Source organism: Misgurnus anguillicaudatus, chromosome 19, assembly GCF_027580225.2.
Source record: "Misgurnus anguillicaudatus chromosome 19, ASM2758022v2, whole genome shotgun sequence".
Lineage (NCBI taxonomy): Eukaryota > Metazoa > Chordata > Actinopteri > Cypriniformes > Cobitidae > Misgurnus > Misgurnus anguillicaudatus.
The window spans coordinates 48,531,177-48,547,020 of record NC_073355.2 but is presented as its reverse complement, the minus strand read 5'-3'; the positions used below and the strand labels follow the sequence as shown (position 1 = coordinate 48,547,020).

Here is a 15,844-nt window from a genome sequence, read left to right as displayed (position 1 = left end):
TTGGTTCCCATAACATTATTTTTTAAGGTTTGTTTTTGGTTAGCCAGGAAAGTTTTGTTTACAGAAATAGAATGTTATTTTTAGGTTAGTTTAGCGTTCCCCTAAATTAAATCAACCTAAAAATAACTTCCCCCTAACGTTATTCTAACGTTACAGTAACTTATAAAAACTAACTTTATGGAAACGTTATTGTAACGTTACGGGAACGTTTTTAGAACCAAAAACTAACTTTATGAAAACGTTTTGGGAACCAAAACTTGTTAGCTGGGTAGCAGTCGCTGTAGTTTCTTTCATTTTAATCCATTTTTTAATGTCCATGGTGAAATTAGTAAATGTAATCAAAACCTTGAAATTATAAAATGTTTCATAGCCTTCGTGATTGCTCAGTGCAAGAAATTTTACATAATGTTATAGGTTGGGGCTCAGTCAAGCGAACAATTAAAATTCGTTCTTGCCTCACAGACCGTCCTTAACTAAAATATTGCTATTTTAGCTTATTATCACGTCTAGGAAGACAATACACTATTTGATTTTTAAATAGCACATTTTATCATTAAAATCCCATTCAACATGGTTATCTGAGGAAGCGAGATGCCGAGTGCCGTCGCCCCCTCACACCCCCTCCCGGCTCTGGTCTATCTGCTATTCCCGTTATGTGTTTGCGCTTCATTTAGCGGAAGAATTCGTCTCGGGTTTTGTGTTAAGTAATACAGTTTTAAACTGTATGCTGCGCTCCTAAAACGTATTCATATCCATTTCAAAAGCATGGTAAGTATTGTTTTAATACAACCCTTTAAATACTACAATGATTTCCCTTGTTTCCGCTGTACGTTTGATGGTTTTGATTTTAGGCTACTTTCATTTTCTCATGTAGTGGCAAATGTTAATCTTGTCATGTTTACACAAGAAAATTTAACTGAGGAAACGAGACACTCACCTATAAGCATAAGGTTAAGTTGATTTAAATCGGTCATTATTTTATTGCATTTAAGCCGTGTGTACTATGGAAAAATATAATTTGATCCTTGGATCATTTCCTGTGTTGGTGAGAGCGGGGCACAACCTAACGCATTTTTGTTCAATCATTTAAAAACATGATAGTTCATCATATTTTTACACAAACAACAAACATCGCTGCTTCAAAAGAACACGTAAAACTTATTGTTTCTATAATCTATGTTCCCATACAATTGCATAGAGTGCAAAAGGTAAAACTTGCTCGAGGTGCGGTTCATTGTAACAGAGAGAGATGTACTATGTGTATATGCTGATGATGTGCCAGCCCACTTGACCTCACCCTCGATCAAACGGTTATAGTATGATAAGTAAGTCAAGAATACAATTTACACGACATTTAAAGCTCAAAGTTTTTGATTTATTCTAGTAAATCCACTTTTCAGTCAGGTCACAGCAATGCTTGTGTTTTATTATTTGTATTTGTTTCTGACATGGTGTTATATATTTATTTTGAATGTTATAAGTTGCACCGACAGCTAGATAAAACTAAAAGTGTGTCTGTGCTCATTTCAAGCTGCAAAGCAACAAAATGTGATTATTTTAAGTGGGGATTATTTTCTATATTCACTATACAGAGCGAATTATTACTAAATGTCCACTAGAGGTCGCTACTACCCCATCAACACCTTGAATACCAACAGATTAACGTGTTGCGTTATATATAAACATTAATGACGTTTATGCGTGTTTAAAAGATTACAAAGGAGGATTAGGGCCCAGCTAAAATAAAAAATAAAACCATATCGAGATTAAAGTCATTAATTAACAAGAAAAAAGTCAGAATAAATATAATTTCGAGAAAGTCGTTATTTAACGAGAATAAAGTCGTTATTTAACGAGAATAAAGGCGTTATTTAACGAGAAAAAAGGCGTTAATTAACGAGAGTAAAGTCGTAAAATTTCGAGAATGAAGTCAATTCAGTTTAGGCCTACGTTGTTTACTGTATTAGGACAGTGATATAAATACACTAAATTCACTACACGCTATAATATATTATTAATAAGTATGTAGGGTCAAGCAGAAAAGCCCAGAATGTGCTCGTTTTTAATAAAGGAAACAAACGTGCACTTTAGCAGTTTGTGTTCTTATTCTGTGATCTTCGCTTGCCTGTACACAGAATGTTTTATTAATAAAATGTTTGCTGAATGTTACTGTGAATTCAATGTTGTCTTTTAGGGTTATAAGGGTCTGCACTTAGTAAAGATTATGCTTTCATGAGAACACGCCTAAAATTAAACGTAGCCTACGCTGCATTTATCTCAATTAGGGCGTAGGTTTGATTCTGGCATTGGTGGGTACATAAATAAAATGATCGCATTGCAAAAACTGTTTATCACCGTTTACTTGACATAAACAACAGACAACTCAGTATGCACTTTACTCAGTGACATCTGACTGGCCACCCCCGGTGCCATCCCAAATTTAATGTACTATAATAAACAATTCGTTATGTCCTAGAGCCTAATAAACCGTAACTGTTTAAGTCTTTATCAAAAAAAAAGAAAATCACATTGTAACATATATGAATCCATATTTACTTTATAACATTGAAGAATATGCAATTAATATTTAATTCTTGATTTAATTTTGCAAAAAAATCCCATGAAGTAGGTATGTATATCATGCTGTTTCCTGAACAACGTTTATTAACGTTTCTGTAGTTCACATTAAATCTTCTTTTCATTAACAGACAGTTAATCAGTTGAAAAAAATAGTTTAAGTTTAAAATGCAACCTTACATTATTTCTACATCTGTGCAAGTAATGACCACAGCGCAGTAATGTAAAGTATTCAGCAATCATGACATGAATTCATGTTTTTACCATGTTGGGGTTATTTTCTGTCATGGATTATGGACCCCTAAATAACCTTGCTACCCCATTTATAAAAGGTTGACACGCGTTTGCAACTCCTCAGGTTAACATGGGATTGTCGTGTATTGGTGAAACGAACACTGTCCTTGAATCATTATGTGACACAACTTGTTCCGTATTTTGTGCATGAAACAGTTACAGTGGGTATAATAATACTTTCTTCCTCACTTACCTGTAGCCCGAATAATCACGCGCGTCTTGTTGAGTGAACAAGTGATTGCAAAAGATTTCTAATCTCATAAATGATTCCTGAAAAAAAATATAATAAGTAAAAAATAGAAAACACGAGAATAAGACGAACATCAGTGGTTATATATAAATACAGATTAATGGTTTGGTCGATATTATAATAATAATAATAATAATATCTTTATTTTGTATAGCGCCTTTAAAACTCATTTCTCAAAGCGCTTAACATAAGTAAAAAAAGTTAGATATATAAAATAGACATGGTAATAAAAAAAAAAAAACACATAATAATAAAACAATGGAAGTAAAGAATTAAAAGGAAGAATAAATAAAAGTAAAATAATAAAACAATTAAAAGTAACCCTTATGCCATAAAATAAACATTTAAGATACAATCATAAAAAACAACAAGAAACACTATATCACCCAAATGCTTCCTTAAAATAATGAGTTTTAAGTGATGTTTTAAACCTTTTCAGGGAAGCTGCATTTCTGATCTCAGAGGGCAAAGAGTTCCATAACTTTGGGGCAACTGATGAAAACGCCCTATCACCCATTGTTCTTAAGCGTGTAACCGGAACAATTAAAAGACCAGCATCAGCCGAGCGAAGATCACGTGCCGGGATGTAGTGTTTTAAAAGCTCAGAGAAATATTGAGGAGCAAGGCCATTTAGTGCCTTGTAAGTCAACATCAGAATTTTAAAATCAACACGGAATTTGACAGGGAGCCAATGCAGGGTCTCTAAAATGGGTGTTATATGATCTCTTTGCCTTGTCCTCGTCAGAATACGCGCTGCAGAGTTTTGAACCCACTGTAGTTTATTCAATGTAGATTTTGAAGCTCCTGCTAGCAATGCATTACAATAATCAAGTCTAGAGAAGACCAGGGTATTAACTCATTTTTCAGCCACTGGAAAACTCAGCATGGGACGTAATCTGGATATATTTCTAAGATGAAAGAATGAAACTTTAACAGTATTCTGTACGTGAAGATCAAATGTTAAATTAGGATCAAAAATTACTCCCAAGTTTTTTAGTTTGTTTTGGAACTGAATGACGGAGCCATCCACATGAAAAGCTACAGGTTTCACTCGTTAGGGACAATACAGTCTTCCCTGAATATTAGTAGGGACATGTCCCTAGCGTCCCACCCTAAATCTACGCCCATGCATTGTTAGTTCGCAAAGTCGCAGAGACTTTTAATCAGTGGTGTAGTGGTACATGGAGAAGTAGGTACTCTTACTTTATGCCCCCATGTTTTTAAAGTAGAAGTGGGTATACTCCATGCCATCAAATAAAGAAGTGGGTATACTCCGTATACCTGCGTATACCCTGCACTACACCACTGATTTCAATTCCTCCCTCGGCCATACGATTAACATCCCTTATCACCTGTGCACTTTCATTTACAGTAGGTGCGCCTCCATGTGCGTAACTTCCCTTACGAAAAATAACAATGGTTTTACTACAGTTAAAAAAACCATGATAACTGTAGTAAAACCGTGGTAACCACAAAATAACCATGGTTTTGACAATAGTTAAATCATGATTAGTGTAGTAAAACCATGGTTTTGCTGATAGTAATCAATACACCAAAAAAAAAAAAAAACATGGTTCCTATACTTTTACCACATTAAAAATGTTCGTAAGGGTTTACCCTACCCAATTAACAAAACCCTTTTTGGTAACACTTTATTTTGATATTCCACTTTAGACATTTTACTAATTATAAGTAACTTTGCAACTACTTATCAACTACTTATCAACTACCAATCTTTAGAGAATTAGTAAACTGTCTGCTTAATTTCTACTAACACTTGATTGCAATGATATCTCAACAGACATTCAACTGTCTAGAAATATATTTGCATGTGCATGTCAACTTATTCCACTAACCCAAACCTCTTCCCTAACCCTAACCATTACAGTCTACTAATACTCTAATGACAGTTAGTTGACGTATAGTTGCAAAATATTGAAAGTTAGTTGACATGTAGTTGCAAAGTTATTTATAGTAAGTAGAATGTCTAAAGTGGACTATCAAAATAAAGTGTAACCCCCTTTTTTTATTACGATATCCTGTTCATTGCATGCCTGTTTTATTAAGGTGTGCACCGAATTTTCTTCATTCACATTATCTTCCCCCATATTGCCTTTTATATGAGGAAGATTAAAATTGCCTTTCTGAGCGCATCTCCTTCATATCTTTATTAAGACATGTATGTAAGTATGTAATTTGGTATCTGCTTTGCAGATCTGCGACTGCGACTTTATTCTCGTTAAATAACGACTTTATTTAGTTAAATAACGACTTTATTCTTGGTAAATAACGACTTTATTCTCGTTAATTCACGACTTCATTCTTGTTAAATAACGCCTTTATTCTTATTAAATAACAACTTTATTCTCGTTAAATAACGACTTTATTCCCGTTAAATAATGACTTTATTCTCGTTAATTAAGAACTTTATGCTCGTTAAATAACGACTTTATGCTCGTTAAATAACGACTTTATGCTCGTTAAATAACTGCTTTATTCTCAAAATTATTTTTATTCTGACTTTTTTCTCGTTAAATAATGACTTTATTCTCGCTTTTTTTATTTTAGCTTGGCCCTAATCCTCCTTCGTAATACGTATAAATATATATATATATATATTTTGATATATTTCAAAATATACAAAATGACAATTTTTACAAAAAAATTTTTTCACCAATATAATTTTTTATTGTATATTTTGAAATATATACAATAGTTTAAAGCATTTAAATTTACGTTGCATTGGAAGGATACAAACAAACCTGTAGCCCTAAACTGTTGGGATTCTGTCTGTGTGTGTTGATTTAGGGGCTGTCCACAGAGCGTATCACCGTATACGTATAAATTTGTTATCGTATTGGCGTTTCATCCACACGGATCCGGCGTTTTGGGAGACTGAATCCGCTATTTTTTGAAACCGGGTCCTAAAGTGGATAAATCTGAAACCGACACCCGTGTCATCACATCACGTGTCGGGAGCGTCACACGTAACAACATCAACAATAACGGCAGACTACGTGATTGTGTTCGTGCTACAGAAGCTACTAAAGCCTTCTAGCTTTATTACAGCAAAATCTATTGCTTCAATGCAATTGTGGTGACCAACAAGCGATAATGGACAACACCATACGTTGGTTATGCGCATGCTCAAAGTCTTCTCCGTGTATAGTGTATATCTGTGGCAGAATTACAGCGCCCCATACTGGTCTGGCATGTATACTACACCACTTTCAGTCGGTTTCAGTGGTTTCGTGTTTACGGATAATTTTTTTAGAGCAAGGGAAAAAAATGATCGTGTGGACATAGCCTTATTTTACTTATTGTTACCTGTGTTCATTGTTTATATATACCTGTCCTGCCTTATGTCATGTCTAAAGTATTATTTCTAGGGGCAGTTTCCCGGACAGGGATTAAACTAGTCATAGACTAAAATCAATGTAAGAGGTGTTCAAACTAAAAAACAACTTGCACTGACATATCTTAAAATAGATCCGTACCTTTGTTTTGCCTCAAAATGCACACAAGTAATGTTTTTAGTAAGGCATGTTTAATAAAACAAGTTATATTTCATAATTAAACTAAGGCCTAGTCCTGGTTTTATTGTTCTGGTTCTCTCATTCGTCTAGATTGTATATATATATTCACTTCCTGTTCATACCCTTGTGACGGTCCTTTGGCTTTTCAGAGCGCCCTTCACAATCTAGGCTACACTTCCTAATTCGTCCCACCCAGAGCAGAGACTACATTACAAGTTAAAAGCACATGCGTCACTTTTCTGCTGTCAATCAGTGTCAACATGGTCTGGAGAGATGTGTGTTTGTGTGTGAAACGCTCAACTATAGCTGCTCAGTTAAAATGAAAATACAATGAACACTTGATATGCTTTCCTTGTTTTAGACTCTGAGTAGTAAAAGAACAAGGTCAGAATCAGAGGACTTGCTGCCTGACATCCCACCAAGCCAGAATGACAGATCAGACGCAAGCTTCTTTTTTAGATACGTTACGAAATGTCAATGAATTTGAACGACGCGCACTGGAGTTTTACCACCCGCAAAATGGAAAACAATGACAAAATAAAGTGATGACTTTAGAGTTTAAAATGGCCAGTATTTTGTTATTCTTAAACCTATAGACATGGTCTTCGTGTCATTTTAAAGGTTTTTTCAAGCTCTTTCTCTATCTGAACAACTACACTAGTCAACATTCGAAGTGGATCAAAACCATTCAAAAAAGTTTACATAAAACCAATCCCTAATACCCGTTCTTGTCTTAGGACAACTTTGATAAACTTTTTTGATCCACTTCAAATGTTGACTAGTATAGTTTTAGCATTTAACCATGTTGAAAATTTTACTCACATAGGCTATCTACATTTTGCACATCTTATTTATGTTCAATAGCTCTTTCTACAGTAGCTCTTTCTAAGGGTATTTTCAAAGTCCTTTTGCACATTTTATTTATGTTCAGTAGCTATTTCTAAATCCACAAACTTATAAAAGGTTTTAATATTTTTACAAGGTTGTCTGTTGACTGCTGAATATAAAACCTTTCAATATAGGAGGAGTCAACCTTCAGTATTGACATATGATAATTATTGTATTTGTACCAAGTTTGACCTCTGCATGATGTATGATCAACAATAAAAAAGCCCATAATGTACAATAATTTTGTGACACTTCAAATGGTTGTTGCAAACTAGTATGTATATAGCTGTGTTAAAATTAACCTCACATAAGTTTGTGTTACCCTTAACGCTACTTGTCTTTCAGGTAGGTGGTAATTTGTGTAAAACATATTTTTATAGAGTTGAATGGCCAATCTTAATTAAATGTGTGAAACCAAAAAAGATGAGAAAAATCAGACTGGAATGTGATTGCATAGGATACGAGACCGGAGAGATAAAATTTTGTAGCTCATCTCATTTCTGATAAGTGTTTGCACGATCTAAAGACAAAATGTGCCTTTTTTAAGTGGTGGAGTGTGATGCTGAAACAATGCAATCACAATTTACATGTGTGTGCTGTTAAAAACGTTTTTGTTTTATTTTCAGTGCAGAACGGCCGTCATAGTCCACTTATTGATCGTCCCAACAGTAAGTCTGATTGGTTAAAGTTGGAGTACTTAATTCAATGGCCTCATCTCCACATGGTGGTTATCAGAAAACAATGCACAGTCGCTGTAAAAATGAGAGATTATTAGAAATCAATCAAAAGATTTTTAAAACAAATAGTTTGTCTTATAACTAAATAATCTGTTTACGTCAGAACATAAATAGCACATGAGTAGCATAGACATTATGACTAAAATATATACATTTACTGAAAAGGTAACATGTTGTATAATCCAGAGGTTTCCATGCAAATTAAATTTTTAATTGTGTTTCAGTGAGTGATTTGAGGATTGTTCTGCTGGGGAAGAATCTATCAGAAAACATCAGAGTGAGAAACTTTATCCTGGGGATAGATGAAACAGAGACTGAAGATTATTTACAGAATCACAGTGTGAGAATCAGTGGAATGGTGGAGAACAGACAAATCGCATTCATCAACTGTCATCTGCTCCAGCCAAACCTCACACAAGATCAGATCACAGAAAGAGTAAAAAAGTGTGTAAAAGAATCTGATCCAGGACCTCATGTGTTCATACTCGTTCTGCAGCAGCGTGACTTCAGTGAGGAGGACAAAGGCAGAGTAAAGTATGTGCTGAAACAATTCAGTGATCAGGCAATAAAACGCAGCATAGTGCTGACTACTGATGAAGACACACACAGATCCAAACACAGAACTGTCAGAAACAATGAATTGAATCAGTTAATAAATGAGTGTGGAGGAGGACATCTTCACTTCAATGAAAGACAAGAAGGATGGTGCTCTGAGATGTTTAGAAAGGTAGATGAGATACTTAAGAAAGAACCTGAAGAATATCTCAAATGTGACATCTATGAAGATGCAGAAGCTGAAGGATCATCTGTTGATCCAAAGCCAACTTTACATGAAGATTCAGTGAGATCAGATGAGGACAAATCAGATCACAAAGATGATGGAAAACCCAAAGAGATACATAAAAAGAATAAAGATGGCAGAAGGTTTATTTTTTACTTTATATACATAAAGTATTGAAGATTGTGTTTGAATTAATATGAATACGTATACGCACAACCGGCGCAACGTCATAGAATGTCTCTGAACAGGTTCACGCCCACTTTTGGGGGAAATCAGACTAGACATTCTATTGGCTTCCATTCAAAATAGCGGAACAAAGCAACCTTCGTACACAGCCGGCAGGCGTAAATAACTTATGAAATCACTCAGATTAAACATGTCGAGTAATTATCTGTCCACCCTGCCTGTCATGGAGCGCGAGGGATGCATTGGCATATTTAATTTGGTCAATGTAGGGACATGTCTCTTTCATTCTCCCAGCATAAATTTGTGTAACAACGCTCCCTATTGGCCAGAGGTGTCTTACCCGGACATTTACTCATACCTCATCGAGTCAACAGGGAAGCAAGTGAATGATTTTACTTCGTATTTGAAAGTTACTTCGTATTTATTTATGTCTTTATATTTAGAGTAATGAGTGCACTTTTCCGTCGAGTCATACAACTAACTGGCTTAGCGATATTTCCAGCAATCACTGGATGGCGTTGTTATACAAATTTGACGCTGTGAGAATGAAAGGGACATGTTTTTATATTGACCAAATTAAATGTGTTAATGTATCTTTCGGGCTCTATGGCAGGCAGGGTGGACAGATAAATACTCGACATGTTTAATCTGAGTGATTTCATAAGTTATTTACGCCTGCCGGCTGTGTAAAAACGTTGCTTTGTTCTGCTATTTTGAATGGAAGCCAATGGAATGTCTGCTTTTTTATCCCCCAAAAAGGGGCGGTGACGAAATTTACAGTCAAGTTCCCGGATGTGCCGGTAGTCCGTATAGTATAAATAAAAAATGTTAGCAGTTTTATTCATATACAATGTTTTATTTTAAAAAACATTTTAAAGAACAAAGCGTGTACTGTTAAAAATAAAGTTAATCCAGTAGCAATGTATAAACAGAAAACAATCAGCAGGCTGTTTAGCAGGAAGTACAATTTAAACATGTGAATTATTATTTTGTGATACTGTAAGGTGAGAACTTTCTGGTGCCCCAATGGCATGGCGAATGTTTCCAGGACTTTATTAATACTACATTAAGCAATTTTATCTGACTTATTTGTTAAAAGATATATTATTTAAATCGAGTATTATCTCTCATTAAAAATTAAAAGTTCTGTTTAACTCTTTGCTTAAAATGAACTTGTTCATTCGGATTTCTATGTACTTGGCTTTTGCCAGAGCTAATTGAGTAAATACCCAATAACATCAATATTTTCATACAGCAATTGTTTTTCCAATATATTTTTCAGCATCAGAAACAGGAAAATCAAATCTGAACGTAGTGTTGTGTGGAGCTGATGCAGGACTGAAGGTCGCAGTCTCCAAACTTCTACGGGGAAAAAAACCATCACATCAGAAAGAATACAGCTCAGAATGTGTGAAGAAAGAAGAGAAGATACATGGACATCAGATCTCTGTTGTTGAACTTCCATCATTGACTCGACTCTCAGAAGATGAAGCGAGGTATCAAACTCTCAGGTGTGTGTCTCTCTGTGATCCTGGAGTTCATGTGTTTCTCCTCATTGTTCCTGTTGGTCCATTGACTGATAAAGACAAAGAAGAAACTGAGAAGATTCAGAAGATGTTTTACTCCAGTGAGCATTTCAGGGTGATTTTCACAACTGATGGCACTGTTGACAAACGTCTGACAGATTTTGTACAATCATATTCTGATTGTAAGAGTCTGATCAATCTCTGTGGAGGACGCTACAGGGTGTTGGGACTGAAAGAATATGAAAAATTTAAACAAACATCAATGGATTATATAAAAGACATAAAGACTGAACCCTATTCACTTCTGATGTATGTAAAATCTCAAAAGAAGAGTGTGAGAGATGAAATTGAAGCGAAATATAAAGAACAACTGAGTGAAATGGAGAGAAAAAACAAAGAATTACAGCAAAAGATCAACTCGTGTGGTAAGTTTTTAACACTTTAATGTAATGCCGTAATAAAGTTGAACAAAATTATATGATTTGTCTCACACATACCATTTTCTTGAATTAGAGACTAGTCATTTTAAACTATCCAGTAAACACTCAGTGAAGTCACCATGAGCTCACAAGATCCTCAAAATGTTGTCACAATGTGTGCATCACAGTGAGCTAAAATTGTAACCACACAGCGCACTCAAGGTGTGCTCATATATTAATGTCACTGCACAATCACTGTCAGCTCATACTACACATAAAGCACATGGGATGAAAAGTACCAGATGTCGCTCAGAGAACTAATATTCTAGCGTTTGCTAATTGGAAACATGTCGCACAGACATTGCAAATTGAATAATATACGGACAATAAAAAAAGTGAAAGAGACATGACTGTCTCTGCATTTAACCCCTCCACTGAGTAGTGAGGCCATCCACTGCAAGTCATGAACACACACAAACACACATGGCAACTATCACTGCAACACCCCAACAATCAATCACTTCCTGCCAGCTGTGGGAATTGAACCACCAACCTCTGTCTAACCACTAGACCACAATGCTTGACAAAGCAAATCTCTGAATCTCTGTGTGAGCTTTATTTAGGCTTCTTGATGCCATAACATTGTTGTTGACATTTTATATGGTATATACAGTACATTACACACCATGTATATGGCTGTATAAAATGCTGTGTAGAAAGTGTCGTTAATTTGATCCTATGATCATTCCAATAATATTTCTTAGAAATTATAGGTTAGAAGGGCGACATTCTACTCTTGGGCCAACATTTTCCAGACATGTGTGATGTACTGCTATAACAGAATGAGTGTCCCGTTCCCCTAAAATTATGACCATAGTATGAGCTCACTGTGAGTGTACCATGACTTCACATAGTGACCCTGATATGAGCACACAGTGAGTGTGGCATGACATCACATTGGTACCATAGTATGAGCTCACTGTGAGTGTAGAACGACTTCACATCATGACTATAGTATGAGTTCACAGTGAGTGTGCTGTGACCTCACATCATGACAATAGCTCATGATGTGAGGTCATGACCCACTTACTGTGAACTCATACTATGGTCACCATGTGAGGTTATGGTACACTCAAAGTGTGCTCATCATGGTCACTCATTGTGCACTCATACCATGAACTCAACATTCTGAATTCACAATGAGCTCAAATATAGTTCACACTGTGATTGTCATAGTATGAGAATGGTGTGACGTCACTGTGATCTTGTGTGATCTCGCGTGATCTCGTAGTCATCTATCAAAGTTTTATTTTCACAGTAAGATTAATACTGAAGCCTTCTGGGGTATTTAAGTGTTTGTGATACTTGAGAGAATCTGCATGTTTAGATGTACATTTATTCATCTATTCCATATGACTTAAAGCGCAGTAAAGCTGTCATCTGCCCTCACTGTATTGCATACATTTACAGTTTTTGTATGTATTTATCTTGATTTTCAGGTATTGAAGGAGAACAGGAAGATCTGAAGCATTTGAGGATTGTTTTGATTGGAAAGACAGGAAGTGGAAAGAGCGCAACAGGAAACACAATACTGGGAAGAGAAAAGTTTCAAAGCAAATTACGGTCAGGATCAGTGACGACTGTTTGTGAGAAAGGAGTTTGTGAAGTTGATGGTCGATCAGTAGCGGTTGTTGATACTCCAGGTCTGTTTGACACAAAAACACAAAATGATCAAGTGTTGGAGGAAATCATGAAATGTGTTTCACTGTCAGCACCTGGACCTCACGCCTTCATTATTGTGTTGAGTTTAGGAAGATTCACTCAGGAAGAAACAGAGACTATAGATCTGATAAGGATGTGCTTTGGTCCTAAAGTTGCACAGTTCAGCATCATTCTGTTTACAGGAGGAGATAAACTTATGGATGAAACTATAGAAAATTATGTGAAGGTAATTGAATCTGAAGAACTGAAGAAACTGATCAGAGACTGTGGAGACAGATACCTGGCCTTTAATAATGAAACACAAGACAGAACTCAAGTGATGAAACTGATAAAGATGATAGAAGAGATGAAAACAAGAAATCGTGGCAGATATTTCACTAACAGCATGTTTGAAGAGGCAGAGATGAGCATTAAAAAGAGAACGGAGGAAATACTGAAAGAGAAAGAGAAAGAAATTCAAGCTCAAAAAGATGAATTAAAAGTCAAACATGAGATTGAAATGAAAAACATGATGAAGAGAATGGAGGAAGAGAAAAGAAAAGCAGATGAGGAAAGAGTGCAGATGGAAAATAAGTTTAAGGAGCAGGAAGAAACTCTGAGAAAAGAGTTTAAGGAGAAAGAGAAAACAGAACAACAGAAACGCAATGAGGAGAAACAGAAACGATTAGAGGAGGAAAAACAACAAAGAGCTGAATATCATCAAATGATAGAAAAGATGAAGAAAGAGATTGAACAACAGATATCCCAGTATGAAAAGAGAGAGAATGAGAGAAAAGAGGAGGATAGAAAGAGAGAAGAGAAATACAGACAAGATCAAGACAAGATGAAACATGAACAAGAACAAATAATAGCAGAATTACAAAAGAAACAAGAAGAGGAGATTAAAAAGAGAAATTTAGATGAACAAAAGAGAAGTGAAGAAGAAGAGAGAGAGAAACAAGAATGGGCGAGAAAAATAAGAGAAGCTGAAAATGACAGAAAAGAGACTCAAGAAGAAATTAAACGACAACAGAGAGAATGGGAGGATGACAAGAAACGACAGATGAGAGAAAGAGAAGAAGAAGAAAGAAAGAGAAAAGAGAGACACGAGGAACAACTGAGAGAAAAACAAGAAGAACTGGAGAAAATGAGAAAGAAACTTGAGAAAGAGAAAGAAGAAGAGAGACAAAAGAGAGAAGAAGAGACACAGAAACAGAGAGAAGTGAAAGAACAGAAAGAGAAAGAATATGAAGAAAAGAAAAATGAAATGATGAAACATTATGAGAAACTGAAACAAAAAAGAAAAGATGAGTGGGAGAGAAAAAAACAAGAGGATGATGAGAGAAGAGAAGAGGAGAGAAAGAGATGGGAGAAAAGAATTGAGGATATAAAAAGAGAAAAAGAAGAAGAGATCAGAAGAAGAGAAAGAGAGAGAAAAGAAAAAGAAGAAAAAGAACGAGAAGAAATGAAGCAGGAACATGAACAGAGAATAAAAGAGATGAAGAAGAAACATGAAGATGAAGCCAGAAAACATGCAGAAGAATTTAATGAATTCAAAGAGAGAAAAGAGGAACATGTTAAAGAGCTTAAAGAAATGCTGGAGGAACGAGAAAAACAACGAGAATTACTAGAAGAACTTTATCAACACTTTAAGGAACAGAAAGGTGAAGAAATAAGAAAACTACAAGAAAAACTTGAAAAACTGAAAAATAAATCAGAATCAGGTTGTGTCATTTTGTAAATGGGACAAGACACAATTATGCCGGTTATAATATGTGCAGTGCAGTACTGTACACATTAATCACATTATTGCAGTGGTTCTCCAATATTTTTGGCGTGCATCCCCCTTGTCTAGGGAGCATCCCTTTGTGGCCCCACTCAAAGAATATTCATGACATAAAACAAACTCAAACTTGGAATTAAACAAAATGGGTTAACTGATACAATGCAGTGCTGTTGGTTGTAGCCTTATTTTTTGAGGTTTAATTGCACAGTTTATAATAAACAAATGTATTTTTTACGAGTAATAAAAGTGTGTCCGCCTGCCTGCCCCCCGTTTTGAGAAACACTGCACTATACAGTATTTGCTTTAACTGCATGTGCCCTAAACATTTTCTGGGAACAGTTGTTGTTATCAGATGGGTGTTTTATGTGTCTTATTTATAAAATAAAGACAGATATCCGAGACTACTGTGACTCTTCTTTTAATAGTCTTACGTGCTCTGTACACATCTTTACATGAGGTTACCCGGAAGTGCCACGCCTTTCCGGTCCCCACTACAACAAACATATAACAATTGTTCCTACTGTTACATCCTTTCTCTTTTTTTCTCTTCAATTTCTGTTGTAACCAAAGAACATTATATGTTTTACTTATTACTTCTGTGAGGTAATTTCACATTTCCTTTAGAACAAACAAACATTTAAGTAATATTTTTACATATTACTTCTGTGAGGTCAACAGACGTTTTTGTGACAACAGATGCTGGGACGTCTGATTGTTGAGTGTTCTGCTTTAAATTATCCACAGTGCTTGTAAGATGTGATTGTGTATCTGCAGTTTCTGCCTGTTTTGTATTGTCTGGAACAACAGTCTCTGTTTTGGTGTATACCCCGGTGTTCATTCCATGATCCTTTCTGAGATGTCTCCTGTTCCTTCTTATGACCCCTCGAGTCGATGGGTTCAATCACAGTCCCCTTTCTCCAGATCCTATAAGGTCCAAATGGTTGTACTCTCACAGAGTCAGCTGGTTTTAATGTGTCCATGTCTTTGGCTGACCTGTTATAGTATGTTTGTTGTCGTTGTTGATTTGTTCTCAATTCTTTAATGGAATTCTGGATCTTTGGTTGCAGAAGACTGGTTTTTGTGGGTAGAAGTGTCTTGGTACGACGGTTAAACAACCTCTGTTCTGGGCTGGTTGATAATCCTTGTGTTGGAGTGTTTCTATG

The 15,844-nt window shown here is 35.6% G+C and overlaps 1 protein-coding gene across 1 annotated transcript; it reads left to right on the top strand.

Annotated features, from left to right (window-relative positions):
• The first annotated feature begins 628 nt into the window (after positions 1-628).
• On the top strand, positions 629-15,082 carry LOC129436761 (GTPase IMAP family member 8). Its single transcript, XM_073857818.1, has 6 exons — positions 629-768; positions 7,019-7,116; positions 8,172-8,213; positions 8,507-9,199; positions 10,538-11,200; positions 12,694-15,082. Exons 2-6 carry the CDS (start codon positions 7,086-7,088, stop codon positions 14,634-14,636), a joined length of 3,372 nt encoding a protein of 1,123 aa, XP_073713919.1. The 5' UTR covers positions 629-768; positions 7,019-7,085; the 3' UTR covers positions 14,637-15,082.
• The last annotated feature ends 762 nt before the right edge of the window (positions 15,083-15,844 follow it).

Bases quoted from the DNA above. Each gene is read 5' to 3' on its own strand.
- LOC129436761 (XM_073857818.1), top strand. From the start codon at position 7,086: ATGACAGATCAGACGCAAGCTTCTTTTTTAG. The intron at 8,214-8,506 runs GTAAGTCTGATT...ATTGTGTTTCAG, and splicing joins ACTTATTGATCGTCCCAACA to TGAGTGATTTGAGGATTGTT. The intron at 11,201-12,693 runs GTAAGTTTTTAA...CTTGATTTTCAG, and splicing joins GCAAAAGATCAACTCGTGTG to GTATTGAAGGAGAACAGGAA.